The sequence below is a fragment of the Nanorana parkeri genome, unplaced genomic scaffold (genome assembly GCF_000935625.1).
Source record: "Nanorana parkeri isolate BGI_ZX_2015 unplaced genomic scaffold, ASM93562v1 scaffold17, whole genome shotgun sequence".
NCBI lineage: Eukaryota > Metazoa > Chordata > Amphibia > Anura > Dicroglossidae > Nanorana > Nanorana parkeri.
Genome location: NW_017306285.1, coordinates 2519955 through 2535265, shown reverse-complemented (window position 1 = coordinate 2535265; position 15311 = coordinate 2519955). Strand labels below are relative to the sequence as shown.

General features: G+C 46.2%; 1 protein-coding gene across 5 annotated transcripts in view; it reads left to right on the top strand.

Annotated features, from left to right (window-relative positions):
* YTHDF1 (YTH N6-methyladenosine RNA binding protein 1) overlaps window positions 1-14961 on the top strand; it is a 25310-nt gene extending 10349 nt beyond the window's left edge. The window contains exons 3-6 of one of the 5 annotated variants that reach the window (XM_018560130.1): window positions 125-204; window positions 2879-4423; window positions 10512-10573; window positions 14311-14961. In XM_018560130.1, coding sequence (XP_018415632.1) covers window positions 125-204; window positions 2879-4423; window positions 10512-10544 — 1658 coding nt within the window. In that variant the 3' untranslated portion in view covers window positions 10545-10573; window positions 14311-14961. Of the gene's footprint in view, window positions 1-85; window positions 205-2878; window positions 4580-10511; window positions 10574-14310 lie in introns of those variants that run through there. The other 4 variants (XM_018560113.1, XM_018560138.1, XM_018560121.1 and 1 more) reach the window with 4 other exon arrangements.
* The last annotated feature ends 350 nt before the right edge of the window (window positions 14962-15311 follow it).

Here is a 15311-nt window from a genome sequence, read left to right as displayed (position 1 = left end):
GCCCCCCCCCCCCTCTGCTTTTGCTTAGACTGTCTTAGGCCGATCCTTGCCTAGTTAGTTGACAAACTCAATTTCTCCTCAAAAGTTTTTCCACTAGGGCGCTCAAACAATGATCTAATTTCAGTGCAAAATGGATCCCTACACCAGAAGGACAGCGTACACGACAACGACTTCGAGCAGTACCTTTCCGGCCAGTCTAATCAGGTCAGTCAATAGAATATGCTGGGATACTTTATGGGTCACATTTCGGGGGATCGTTCAAAGCTTGTACTGTACCTCTGAATTGATGACAATCCGTCACACCCGTCTCAAAAGCCACTGATGGCAGCTGTGGCATCCTCCAGCTTGCTGCTGCTACTGGGACAGTGAAGCCGGCATGCCTCTCATCAATGGCTTTTCAGGCAGATGCTTTGGCTTATGGCAGGTTCCATGCAAAGAGGACCTGTGGTGTTTTTGTAGACCTTATTTATCTGTTAGAAGGTAGGAAATGCTCTAATATTGTGTGCCATGGCTAGAAGTATCCGGACAGCCCTACAAATTGAGTTGAGGTGTTTCCAGTGAAGGGTGCTGGTAATGCTTACAGCATACAAAGACATTGTAGACAATTGTGTTCTTCCATCCTTGTGGTAACAGTTGGGTGAAGACCTTTTCTGTTCCACCATGACTGTCCCCTGTGTAGAAGAGAGCTCTATAAAGACAGTTTGATGTGAAGGAACTCAAGTGGCCTACACAGAGCCCTGACCTCAACCCTACTGAACACTTTTGGGGTGCATTTGTACTTGGATTGTGGGCTCATTCATCATCAGTACCCTAACTTCACACATGCTCTTTTGGATGAATGGGCACACATTTCCACAGACACTCTCCAAAATCTTGTGGGAATCCTTCCTAGAGGAGTGTAGACTGTTGGAATTGCAATGTCAATCTTATATAGGTGTAATGGTCAGGTGTCCACCAGCTTTTGGCCTTGTAGTGTATATTTTAGGGATGCAACGTGACAGATACTAGTATTGGTACCGAGTACTCTTGATACTTGCCTACGATACTGGAACTTCCGGTCAGAGGAGAGTGCAGAGGGAGCATGGAGCTGGCTTCCTTTCCAATCAGGAAGTCGGGTGGTGGGTTATGACCGCCTCTCGCCTTCCTGATTGGCTAGGAAGCTGGATTCACTTTTTGCTAGGCATCCTGGCTTCCTAACTAATCAGGAAGCCGGGCAGCATGTCATTAACCCGCCTCCTGGGTTTCTGATTGGTCAAGAAGCCAGGCTGCCTAGCAACAATTGAAGCTGGCTTCCTAGGCAATCAGGGAGGCGGGTCATGACAAGCTGCCCGGCTTCACTTCTTGTTAGGCAGCCTGACTTCCTGACCAATCAGGAAGCCGGACGGCACCTCACGCACCTCAGAAGCCAATCAGCCTCGAGAAGTGAAGCCGGTGTTCATTTAATAGAACCCCGGCTTCCCAGGCAATCGAGTAGCCCGGCTTCCTGATAACCGGGCGACACGGTACTCGGTATCGTTGAGTACTGATTAAAAAAATAATGGTGCTCGATACCGAAAAAACGGTATTGGTGTATCCCTAGTATATTTGCACATACCAGTCACTTCCACATGTTCTGTCCCTCTGTCTTCTAACCTCTCTTCCATCTTCTCACTGATGCCAGCCTCCAGTCTGGATATGTTGGCCAGGATTTTAAAGCTGTCTATGTTCCCCTTAGGAAGGTTTTTCCTCAATTTGTGTGGTCCCTGGGCATGAAGTCTACTCAGGACTTTGTGTGCTCTCCTGGAGCGGAACTGATGGAAAATCTCCCCAGTGGTAGCACATACAGCAGAAAATACGACCAAGGATCCAACCCTTCCCTGCTTTATCCAAAAACATACAAAATATGACCATCATGTAAGAGGAATGTCCTTAAATGGAGACGGAAAGAGTCCGAGCTGCTTTATGTGGAAAGAGGAAGTTCTGGAAGCATTTTTTGCAAATTATATTGAGAATTTCCCACCTTGCATCCTACTGAATGTGACGGGTCTTTTACAATGCATGAGACCCCCTAATATGACCTGTTTGTTACACAATGAACATTTAGGCTGCGTGTCTTATGATGATGCTTCTTCATCTGTCAGAATCACTAGGAGCCACAAGAATGCTCACACGCTCCTATGGTTTCAATCACTGACTGCAATATTTTGAATGCAATGCGGTCGGAGCAAATACGCCGTCTCCATAGTCATCCTGTTGCTGGCAATTTTCCACCTATGACAGCTAGTATGACCCAGCCCTTACAAGGGGAGCATTGAGACAACTGGCAGTAGGGTTATCAAAGGCTGATGAATTTTCGGTGTCCATTCATGCTCCTTCAGTCAGCAGAGATAGCATTAGAGCTCAGGCACACGGGCACCCCATTTGCTGTGTTCAGATCCGAATAAATTATAGATCTGAACACAGCAGTATTGTATGCCACGGGCCCACGCACACTACTCTTGGTCCGCAGCATTTAGCTGCGAGCTAGCCTTCGTTCTCCCAGCACTGCTAGTAAGAAGAAAGGTAGAATCTGGTTTTCTTGAGTTCTGTCAAAAAGGGGAATCTCATTTTTGTTCCACTTTTGGGTTAGAACTTCCGTCAGGGTTTTAAAATTGTCTGTCCCTTTATGGAGGTTTGGCTTACCTTCCTGTCCTATAAACTGCACACAGCCTGGTGACCAAGGCTCTAACCATTCCCTATTGTAAACAATTTTAGAAATGTCTTGGCTGGATTTTTACTTAAAAGCATAAAAAGAAAGTTACGATTAATGATGATACTGTTTTTGGTACTAGAGGACAGGTAAAAATGATGGTCTTATATAAGAATTGTGGCTAAATTCCAGTTGTTTCTTTTTCAACAGAGTAACAGCTACCCTTCCATGACAGACCCATACCTCTCCAGCTACTACCCTCCATCGATTGGTTTCCCGTACTCCCTGAGTGAGGCACCGTGGTCAACAGGTGGGGATCCTCCTATCCCATACCTCACCCCGTATGGACAGCTGAGCAATGGAGACCACCATTTCATGCATGATGCCGTTTTTGGCCAGCCAGGTGGACTGGGAAACAACATCTACCAACATCGCTTCAACTTTTTTCCCGAGAACCATGCTTTCTCCGCCTGGGGTACCAGTGGCTCTCAGGGTCAGCAGACTCAGAACTCTGCCTATGGAGGTAGCTACAGCTACCCACCAAGCTCTCTGGGGGGCACCATTGTGGATGGACAGACCGGGTTTCACAATGAGACTCTGAACAAGGCGCCTGGCATGAACAGCATTGAGCAGGGCATGGTGGGGCTAAAGATAGGTAGCAACGTCACCGCCTCTGCGGTGAAGGCGGTGGGATCTGTGGCCAACAGTGTAGGGATGCCCAGCGCTCTGTCTGGCAATGGGGGCACGAGCATAAGCATGCCACCTTCGAAGCCGACCTCTTGGGCTGCCATAGCCAGCAAACCCGCCAAACCCCAGCCTAAGACGAAAACCAAGCCCGTGACCATCATTGGCGGAGCCCTGCCTCCACCGCCCATCAAACATAACATGGACATTGGCACATGGGACAACAAAGGCCCTGTCACAAAGCCTCCGATGTCTCAGCAGATCCCGTCTCCTCAGTCCATCCCCCAACCACAACCCCAACAGCAGCTGCTGCAGCCCATCCCGGCCCAACCACCACCTTTGTCCCAAGCCACCTTCCAAAACCCCCCTCCGCCACCGCAGCAGCAACAGGCCCCACAAAATCGCTGGGTAGCCCCCCGAAACAGGAACGCTGCCTACGGGCAAGGTGGGGGACCTGATGGCAATCCCTTGGGTGGTGCCCAGCCTCACGCTGCGCCCGGTAGTGACTCCCACCCAGTGTTGGAGAAGCTCAAAGCCTCCCACAGCTACAACCCCAAGGACTTTGACTGGAACCTGAAAAACGGGCGAGTGTTTATCATTAAGAGCTACTCCGAGGACGATATCCACCGCTCCATCAAGTACTCTATCTGGTGTAGCACAGAGCACGGGAATAAGCGTCTAGACAGCGCCTTCCGCTCCATGAACGGCAAAGGCCCAGTCTACTTGCTCTTCAGCGTCAACGGCAGTGGACACTTCTGCGGTGTGGCCGAGATGCGGTCACCCGTTGACTACGGCACCAGCGCCGGCGTCTGGTCGCAGGACAAGTGGAAGGGCAAGTTTGATGTCAAGTGGCTGTTTGTCAAGGACGTCCCGAACAACCAGCTGAGGCACATCCGCCTGGAGAATAACGACAACAAGCCGGTCACAAACTCGCGAGACACGCAGGAGGTGCCCTTAGAAAAAGCGAAACTAGTGCTTAAAATCATTGCCACTTACAAGCACACGACCTCCATCTTTGATGACTTTTCTCATTATGAGAAGCGCCAGGAGGAGGAAGAGGTCGTGCGCAAGGTAAAGAATTAGTCTTGTTTAACTCTTGGTATACCCGATGTTGTGTTTTTCTTTAAATTTGTCAGAAAGCTGCAACAGGGTTAATATATTCTGTATTTCATACCAACAGCCGTATCTATGTGTAAGATGTAATCAGTTGTGTACATTAAAGGACTACAGAACGTAGGTGCATGTGCAGAAATGTCATTATGAACTCTGCTTGTGGCTACTCATTTTCTTTAACGTGTTCCAGCAAGTTGGTCTGGACCGGGACCAAAATAAAGTCAGTTATTGGCTAATGTGCAGCAGATACGGAACCTGTTCCAAGTCAGCAAGACTTTCCAGTTTTCCTTATCGTCAGCTTATCACACGTTCACCGGGAGTGTATTTCCTGTATTATGTGCTCTGTTTCCTCTCTGCTTGATGTGTTGCCAAGCAGATTAAAGATTTTACTGGTCGGGTTTGAATCGCACCGTAGGGAACTTATTAGTACGTTCACACAGCAAGTTTTCTGTATGTGAGAGATAATGAGGCTTGTTCGGAAACGCCTCTCCTTCCATTATAGGCAGGTAAGCAAAAGGGGTTCTTCTTGGATCACAAGATTTCTGACACAGCAGTTGGGTGAATTTTTGCACTACACCAGTGCCGGGGAGTAGACACTGAAACCTTGATCAGGTAGATGGTGCCTTGTATGCCTTCCACGGTTTGGTTTACCATTTTGACTTGTGCGTATGGCTGCAGCTATTATTTTCTTAATCATTATGGTGCCACTGAATTTACCAGGCCGAAACTGAACATTTATTTTTTTCCACCATTTTTTGTCATCAGTGGGGGCAAGTGGCCTTCTTTCCCATCTTTTTTTTACTATTTAAATTTTATTTTTATTTTTTTTACAGTTAGGGGCTTTGGGGAAATAGGGGTCTAAACAGGCCCCCAGATCTTTCCCTTTTGAAAATGAAAAAATAGATTGAGAACACAGTCCTCTTTTTTTTTTTCTGCAGTCCCAGCACTAGATTGAGGAGACATAGTATCTGTTTTACTATGTCCACAATCATGAATGAACAGGAAGTGGTGTAGAGTACTTCCTATTCATTCATAATTGGGGACACAGTATCTGTATACAAAGCCCTCAATTATTTACAAACCTTGTAGTGATCAGCACTGACCACTGCAATGTTTGAGTATTACAGGGAACAAGCAGCAAATATTTCACATATCTGCTGATCTTCTCGCTGCTCTCCTCCCCACACCGCCCAGCTCCTGACTTGACCCTGTCCCCTCCGATCCCTGCTGCTTCTGCCAATACAGGCAGGGGAGAGAAGCAGGGAACGGAGAGGACAAAGACCACAGCAGGCTCCCAGCAGTGATGAGAGAGCTGATATGGGGGGGGGGGGGGGAATGTTTGGGGGGGAGCTCTCACTGCTGGGCACTGGCTGCAGGGTTGTGTCCCCTCCGATCACCGCTGGGAGCAGTGGGGATCAGAAGGGACACAGTCTATGAAACCGGCTCCCAGCGTGGAGGAGAGAAGCAGGGGATCCACCAACTAATCAATGAGAATCGTTGACAACATTCCCATTATCGATTAGATGTTTCAGCCATACTTGTGTGCACCTTTTAGTACCTTCTCCAGTTATTGGCTTATCACACACACGCTCCGGCTTCTTGTTTAGCAGTGTAGGACGGCGGGAAGGCTTTACTATTCCTATCACTGCAGGTTTCTTAGTTGGCTCAGACTGGAAGCTATACACTGTACACAAAATCAAGATCCTGCTGTAAGAGAAATATACAAAAGCAGTGTAACAATAAACTGTGTACTCGGCAGTAAGACTTTAGGCCACTTGGGTAACTGTGGAGAGAACTTTCATGAGAAAGAGGAAAGGTAAGCTGGCAGCTAGCGCAAATGATTGTGTGGAAATGATGAGGCCAGACAGAAGAGACGGGGCAAATCTTGACTTTTACTGGAAAAGTGGAGATGTTCATGTAATTCTAAATCCATGGCATGACCCATCAGTCTCTTTAGGTGGGTAGGATGGTCCCTCTCCCCAGCACGTGGGCTTCACTTTGCAGTGTGTTCCCATAGCTGGAGCTTAGTCTGGTTCCTCAGAGCAGATGATCCCTGCTTCCTCAGGATCCCAGTGGATGGTTTGTTGCTCATACTCTTGTAAATCCACTGTACATGTGCACCATTTTAGAGGTGGGGGTTTACCTTTTATTTCTGCCTTGTAGGGGATACCTCTCCTCTACCCCCTTTCTTCAGTCAGGTTGACGTCATTGGTTCATTGGGTTTTCTAACTTTCTCAGCGGTAACTTTGCTGTTCTTAGGGGATATTATGCTTTTATCATAGGTACACCGCCTACTTTCTTCTCCATTGGTGGGTGGTCCTGAATTGATAGAATGAAACCCATGATGCCCTCAGCTGACACAAAGTGGGTTGAATGAAGCTTGGGGGTCATGCAACCTATATGACAACCATACTGGACACAGAACAGGTAACAGCGCTGGAGAGTTGGGTATCGGAGTTTGGGCTTTATAAAGAGTAGTCTTGTATAGTGACATTTCCCTCTGGGTGCTTGTACCATTGGCATGTCCTTTCTTTTAAAATGGAGCTTTGGTTTTGACCCAAATACTTCTCCCTGTTCCTCCTCCTGATGATATTTGTAAATGACATAGCAGACCACAGATGCAAACAAAACGGCTTGGCTTTTAGTAGGGCTAGTCCCAGTATGTGGGAAGTGTCCAGTTCCAATATTGTTTGCACATCAGCTGTGTTGTGTTGGAACAAGGCCAGACCCCAGCCTAAGCAAGTCGATGTGCCAGATCAATCAAAGCCAATGTGTTTGCGCCTTAGATATGGCTGTAAACAAAAGTCTTCCATATTGCCTAAAATATAAAATGTAATTTCTGTCGACGCTAAAATTCCAGTTCAGTTTGATATGTAGAAGGAGAATTCTTTGAAATTCTGACTGCTGAGTACCATTGCCACAGGTGCAAGAAAGAAAAGCCTGCTGGAGCCAAAGATGTATGACTTGTGTAGGGGTAGGATAGGTACCAGTTGCCTCTCAGTGCAGCACCCATTGACCTTTCAAGTGATGGCAGGCTGGCCCACGTCTACATAACTGCTGACTTGAAGAAATTGGGTGTTTGCTTATAAACTTAGGAGAGTTCTAGCAGCTCTATCAGATGCATTTCTCTACACTGGCTAAGCAGCTAATTACAAGAACTGAGTTATACAAGAGTAACTGTTCAGCTAATCTTGTGATCCAAGTACCCCTGGGCAGAGAGAATAAAGCCGGGTTCCTGACCTTACATTGTAAAAGCCTCCCCTGGCCCATTAAAGCCTACCTGGCAGAGCTCTTGCCACCATTCCTAAAATCAATGGTGGCATCCCGACCTCAGTCACGTGACACTGCTCAAGCCTAGTTATTGGCTGATAGCTCGGGCACTATCACATGCTTTCGCATATGCAGAAGCACTCCGTATTGCTGCGAGATGCAGTGAGGGGGTAGCTGTGACAAGGTATTACTGGGTTGAGGGGGACGCTGTCTTCTTCTGGGGGAGACTAGGAAAGGCTTAAAACCCATATTGGGTTATCTGTTTGTTGTCCCATTGTGGATATTTCCTTTCATTTCCTGCTTTGGAGGCATGAGAGGAGAAAAAAACTCTCCAAAGTACCTGGCATTCCCATCTTGGATGTCACAGAAACTGGTGTCCCCCATTGGAGGATTTTCCCTTAACCCGTGCTCTGAGGACTCGATTTTTAAAAATGTTTCACATACACTTTACAGTCTTGCGATGGTTGTAAAGTACTTAAAAAAACGTACGATCTGCCCATCTTGGACAGGCAGATCGTGCTTGCAAGCACGGCAAACGGGCAGTGTGCGCGTGCGCACACCGGCCCGTTCGTCAGTTGTCGAACAAGCAGGCCACTAACTCGCCGAGAATCGTACGATTCCTAGCGGGTTTTCCAGCCTGCTTGTTCGATGGAAGACGTGCGACCATACAGTAGAAACAGTCGCACGCCTTCCATACACTGTACGAGAATCGTACAGTGTATGGGCACCTTAACAATGATCACCAAGTCAGATGGGAATGGAGGGTTATCTCCCAATCAAGGGCAACAGACAGCATTTGTCAGAGGATCAAACCCTTCTATCTATCTGGTCACTGACCTGGCCTGCAGATAATGCAGAATGCTTTTAGACATATTTATTCAATACTTAGCTGGAATAGAGGCATATATATCTATAGATATATCTCTTTTCCAGGCGATCACCATACAGCTGAAGTTTAGTAAAGAGTTTTTCGAGGCATAATGTGAATGGGTGAGGGGGCAATGAATGAATGAATGAATGAATGATAGGAACACCCTCACCCATTCACAGAATACTTTGCATTCTAGTTTTGTGACTGGGCGAAGGGACAGACAAATGGTGCAAACCATCACGCTAGCAGTTGCAGTGCCAGAAATTGTGATGTAGATTCAGGGAATATCCGGCGTCACTGAAGGGGGTATTATTATATGGGATGTGCATCATTCGAGGTACATTATTATTATTATACTTCTTACTAAACTTCAGCTTCAAGTGCAAATTCAAACCATGTCCATTGAGCTGAGTTTTTTTTTTTTGCACCCCACTGCACATGGGAGTATATATGGTGTGAACACAATTGTGGCCTATGTGCCCTGTTCACACTATAAATGTGGAAGAAACAACAGGTTCCCGCTTGGCTACACATCAGAGATCAGATGCTCAAATATTCTTTAAACAAAACTGGCAAAGTATTTTTTTGTAAAAAATTAATTATTTCAAGAAAATGTATAACCGTGATTTACCCAATGTGCACATATGTACCCCCCTCTCTATAAAAACACAACGCATGTAGGACCAGTTGGGCCTATATAGAAGAAATTCATACACATGTCCTGTGTGGATAAAACGATATCCGTGTGGTGGGTGGTAATCAATTGTCTCAGTCCATGGAGCTCCAAAATCACCCTATCAATGTGCGATGGTGGGCAGAACAAACCAGCTCAATGGGCAGGGTGTGAATAAGCTGTAAATGAGGTGCCTGGATTCCAAAGGGAGTTTGTGGTCATGTTTGGCTGTGGTGAGATCCATTGTTGGGTTATATAAGTTGCAGGTAGGGGGTCTGCATAATGCACAGGAATGGGAGGGTCTCATTGGTGGAGAAAACAGCAGCACTGTCCCACCAGCAGTGCTTTTGACCCTTTAAGCCAGGGGTAGCCAAACTCCGGCCCTCCAGCTGTGGCGAGCCCACGAGGCTTTGCAAGGTTCTCACAGCCACGACAACCCGAGAGAGATGCATCATGGGATTTGTAGTTTCACCACAGCTGGAGGGCCAAAGTTTGGCCACCCCTGCTTTTAAACACTGTTTTAGAACTCCAGCTTAGCCACCAGCAAGTAGGCTGCGGGGATAGAAAGTTTCCATCTACGCATGAGCATACACTTGCTTATTACGGCCTTTGCTGCCTGTGGTTTTGTGATGGCAGTTGGTAAATTTGGGGGGAAAAAGGGATGAATTATGCCCCAAGGGAGCTTGGATTTTGTCTGAACGTCCAACTGCAGTGCGAGCAGGTTTGAAATATACTCCATACATATCTGCAGGAAATGCACATTTCACGGTTTTCACTTTAAAAATACTGCAATACCTGTTAGAAATCCTAACTTCCTGTAAGAGATGACAACGCTCCCTCTGTTGAACCGAATTTGTGAGCATGTTGTCAGCCCTGCCAGAGTTCTGGACTTCTTCACCTAAGCAGAAGTTGTTTTGTATCCCAGCATTGGAGAATCCGCTGATTATAAGTAGTTAGGACCTCACTGGATTGCTTGCCGATCACCAGGTATTTGTCTGTCCTTGCACCCTTATTTTTGTTGTTGTAAAGGGTTATAACATGGGGGAATGCGCATGTATCACAGAGATCTACTGAAAGTGTTGTTTTTCTTTATTGCCTTCTCCTCGTGACCACTTTTCTTTCCATGCCCTTATTGTACATCAATGTTTATTCATTGTACCTCTTCCTGAAGGGGCTGTCTGTTCTCCTCTTCAATCTCTCCTCAATTTGTCTTCTCCCTTTCATTTGCATAGAGCGGCAGTGGCATTCGGGAGAGGAACTGCTAGCAAAAGAGAGGGAGAAGAAGGTTCGGAAGGTAAAACATTCTCAAATTTCATTTGCTGGCATTTGCAGGTTGTGACATCATGGGACGCGGGTATATTTGCCTACTCTGCTCTGGAAAGTAAACCTATCACTTCGCAATGAACGTAGGATGATGATGATGATGATGATGATACATTGTCGGAGAACGCCTTCATCAAAAGCCTAATGATCAGCAGATCCTGTTGTATAGGCACCTGTAGCTATTAAGTATTTATATTGCTGTAGAAGCAATTATGCTCTTTCCCATCTCCTTGTTAATCTCATTTTAAAGACCAAATGCACATTGGGGCCTAGGAGCTGGAGCTTTTCCAGGAGACCTACTTCAGCAATTCACCTGCCGAGTGGTCATTTTGGATCCCGTTTTCACTAAAGACTCATGCGTTTTGCATCATACACTATATAGGCAAAAGTATGTGCACACCCCTCCAATTGAGTTTTGAAGTTGGGAAATTAACTAGTACAGTGTACCATGTCTACCCTAGATGGCAAGAAGTACGTGGACAGCCCTTCTAATTGGCATTGCGCAAAGGGCACTGGTAATGTTACAAAGGCAACCAACCAACCTTGTGGAAACAGTTTGAGGAAGACCCTTTTCTGGGCCAGCATGACTGTACCCAAAGCCAGCTCCTTAAAGACGTGCTTTGACCAGTGACTCAAGTGGCCTACAGAGCCCTGACCTCAACCCTACTGAACACTTTGGAAAGACAATTGTGAGCCTTATCTTCTCATCCAACATCAGTACTGGACCTCACAAATGTTGGCTGAACTAGCACACATTCCCAGACACATGCCAAAACCTTATAAAACGTTCCCCTACAGTGCCCTGACCTCAACCCTACTGAACATCTTTGGAAAGGGCGTGTGAGCCAGATCTTCTCATCCAACATCAGTACTGGACCTCACAAATGCTGGTTGAACTAGCACACATTCCCAGACACATGCCAAAACCTTATAGAACGTTCTCCTACAGAGCCCTGACCTCAACCCTACTGAACACCTTCGGAAAGACAATTGTGAGCCAGATCTTCTCATCCAACATCAGTACTGGACCTCACAAATGTTGTTGACTGAACTAGCACACATTCCCAGACACATGCCAAAACATTATAGAACGTTCTCCTACAGAGCCCTGACCTCAACCCTACTGAACACCTTCGGAGAGCCAATTGTGAGCCAGATCTTCTCATCCAACATCGTTCTCCTACAGAGCCCTGACCTCAACTCTACTGAACATCTTAGGAAAGGGAGTGTGAGCCAGATCTTCTCATCCAACATCAGTACTGGACCTCACAAATGTTGGCTGAACTAGCACACATTCCCAGACACATGCCAAAACCTTATAGAGCGTTCTCCTACAGTGCCCTGACCTCAGCCCTACTGAACATCTTTGGAAAGCCAATTGGGAGCCTTATCTTCTCATCCAACATCAGTACTGGACCTCACAAATGTTGGCTGAACTAGCACACATTCCCAGACACATGCCAAAACCTTATAGAATGTTCTCCTACAGAGCCCTGACCTCAACCCTACTGAACACCTTTGGAAAGCCAATTGTGAGCCAGATCTCATCCAACATCAGTACTGGACCTCACAAATGTTGGCTGAACTAGCACACGTTCCCAGACACATGCCAAAACCTTATAGAACGTTCTACAGAGCCCTGACCTCAACCCTACTGAACACCTTTGGAAAGCCAATTGTGAGCCAGATCTTCTCATCCAACATCAGTACTGGACCTCACAAATGTTGGTTGAACTAGCACACATTCCCAGACACATGCCAAAACCTTATAGAACGTTCTCCTACAGAGCCCTGACCTCAACCCTACTTAACACCTTCGGAAAGGGAGTGTGAGCCAGATCTTCTCATCCAACATCAGTACTGGACCTCACAAATGTTGGCTGAACTAGCACACATTCCCAGACACATGCCAAAACCTTATAGAACGTTCTCTTACAGAGCCCTGACCTCAACCCTACTGAACACCTTCGGAAAGCCAATTGTGAGCCAGATCTTCTCATCCAACATCAGTACTGGACCTCACAAATGTTGGCTGAACTAGCTCACATTCCCAGACACATGCCAAAACCTTGTAGAACGTTCTCCTACAGTGACCTGACCTCAACCCTACTGAACATCTTTGGAAAGGGAGTGTGAGCCAGATCTTCTCATCCAACATCAGTACTGGACCTCACAAATGTTGGTTGAACTAGCATCAATTCTCTGACACATTCCAAAATCTTGTGTAACGTTTTTCTCGAGTGGGGGCTGTCCTAGCCACAAAGGCTAAAGCAAAGTCATATTTATGGCCATTGTTTGATATCCAAAAAGCTCACAATAAGTGTGTCGGTCAGGTGTCCACATACTTTCATATAGTGTATATTCAGATTGAATCCCCAGGTTTGTGACCAGTTCACTTTTAAAGGATTCCCAGATATGATCCTATGCCCCAATGATGTAGTCCTAGGTAAAAGAGAACTATGGGACAACCTTTTTTTGGCCACTGTTCTCGTCAGGGTCACAGGGAAGACCTATACTAATGTCCTCCGGTGACCCAAAACTCATTATATAGCGGGAGAGGCTATTGCCTGCGTGGAGCAGTGACTGACGGCCACCACTTTCTGCACGGAGAGGATCAGGACGTCAGTGATCGGCGGTATGTGTTCACCGACTTCCTGATCAATAGAGCCGACCTGTGATAGCTTTAGTGTCAGATGTCGACTTGAATTATGGGGATGAGTGATTTTCACACACCCCATAATTCTTCTTTACCTAAAACCTGTCAGAAAGTAAATATGATCACCTTATGAAGATCTTCCCCTGGCCAATTCTCTGGCTTTAGTAGCATCAGGAGTTGTAATTTCACTTTCCATGCTATGAATGTGATCCACGTTGGTGACTTGATTTGGCATAAAGGGGCTTACAAGCCCCCCATGTGATAGTATATTGGTGGTGACAGGTACTCTTTAAGGTGATGCTGGGGGTCTAAAGACCCCTAGTATCACCTTTACACTCTCAATAAGCTATTGAATAGCAAATCACACTTCAATAGCTTATTGCTGGACTTCAGGAGCCCAGCACTGACACCAATGGGACCGGAAGTGATGCAATACACGTCACTCCCGGTCCCATAGAACAGGGAGGAGATCGGTGAACAGATGTTTACAGGTCTCCTCCTGCCGAGACGCCGATCCCGGGCCCGTAGGACTAGCAGCGGAGCCCGGGAATAAAGGCGGGGTGTGGGTACTTTACCGGCCTTTGGGAGCGATCTGATGGCAGCTGAGTCGCCAGAATCGCTTCTACTGTAAAGTCAGCAGACTTTCTACTGTAAAGTCAGGATTATCCCGTCATGGATCATGAAGGGGTTAAAGGATATATTAACCCAAATCTAACCCTATGTCACCAAACATGTTAATGTTTAAAAAGTCTCTCAGTATATTTAGATCTACAACTTTCGTTAAAATAATCGCTGCTGAAGGTCCTATATTCCTGTCCTAGGGACAGGACGTTCTCCCCACCCACCCCCATGTGATACAAGTGGGCCAATCAGTAAGCATCAGAGCTTGCACATGAGGGTAAAGGGAATGAGCCACATGCTACGCGCCGGATATTCATTTTAGTGTCAGGTCTGCTTTAATAATAAGGATTGCAATGAATTCCATCATTCCTTTTGCCTTATCGTACGCTGATTTGGGGGCGATAACCAAATTTCCTTTTCTCTCTCCGCAGGACCGCCAGACTCGAAGCAAACCATAAGGACACGGCTACACCTTTCTGAATAGAACTGATCTTAAAGACAAAAAAAACACAAAAAAAGTAACTTTCAGAGGTGATTTAAACAAAAAAAAACAAAAAAAAAAACTGAAATAGACATTTTGTGGTGCAGCCTGTAGGCCTGGGACTGAAATGACGCTTTTCAGTATCTGTGTATCTTCTAACGCAGGCTACAACATAACCTCCACTCCTAAAATAATTTCATTCTTCTTTTTTGTTTATCTTCTTTGTTTTTTGGCCAGTCCACCCGTCTTTTCTTGTATCATTATACACCTGTAGATTATAAGTGTACTCTTACTCTTCTCCCCCCCTCTCCCGACCCAAATATCTGCTCTATATTTGTCCTGAGGAATAATAATAATAATAAAAAATATTAGTTTGTCAAACTGACCCAATATTGAAGGCAGACTCCAAAGAAATCCTCGAGGAGTGAACATTTTTGTCCTCCTTCAGCCACTGTAGGGGTGGGTCCCGGCTCCGCCCCCTCCCCCCCCGGCCCGCCTCACTATATAACCAGTGTGACAACCTGTGAAATGTAATGAATAAGCCGTTTGTGCTGTGTTCCTGGGCACCTCCAGAATTTAATAATCAATGTCATTTAAACCAGATCTGCTTCCGATTTGTCTGTTTTCGTTGCTGGTTTTTTTTTTAGGGGAATGCATTGTTATTTTGTAAGTGTAGAAAATGTACATTTTTGACAACATGGAACTAAATTGTGAATGGGATGAAAACGATCAGAGGAGGAATTCTCAGCACTAGCACAGTTCAGTTAACATGGGCTCAAGTACCGGTACATCTTTTCCGCCATGGTAGGTTTGCGCATTTTCTCATGCATGAACGAGGACCTGTTCTGATATTTTCCCATTAGATGCTAAACAGTCCGCTCAGATATGAGATTTCAGGTCCAGAAGATTCTGATATGGTAAGTCAACCATAGAACTCTTGGGAACGTTGGG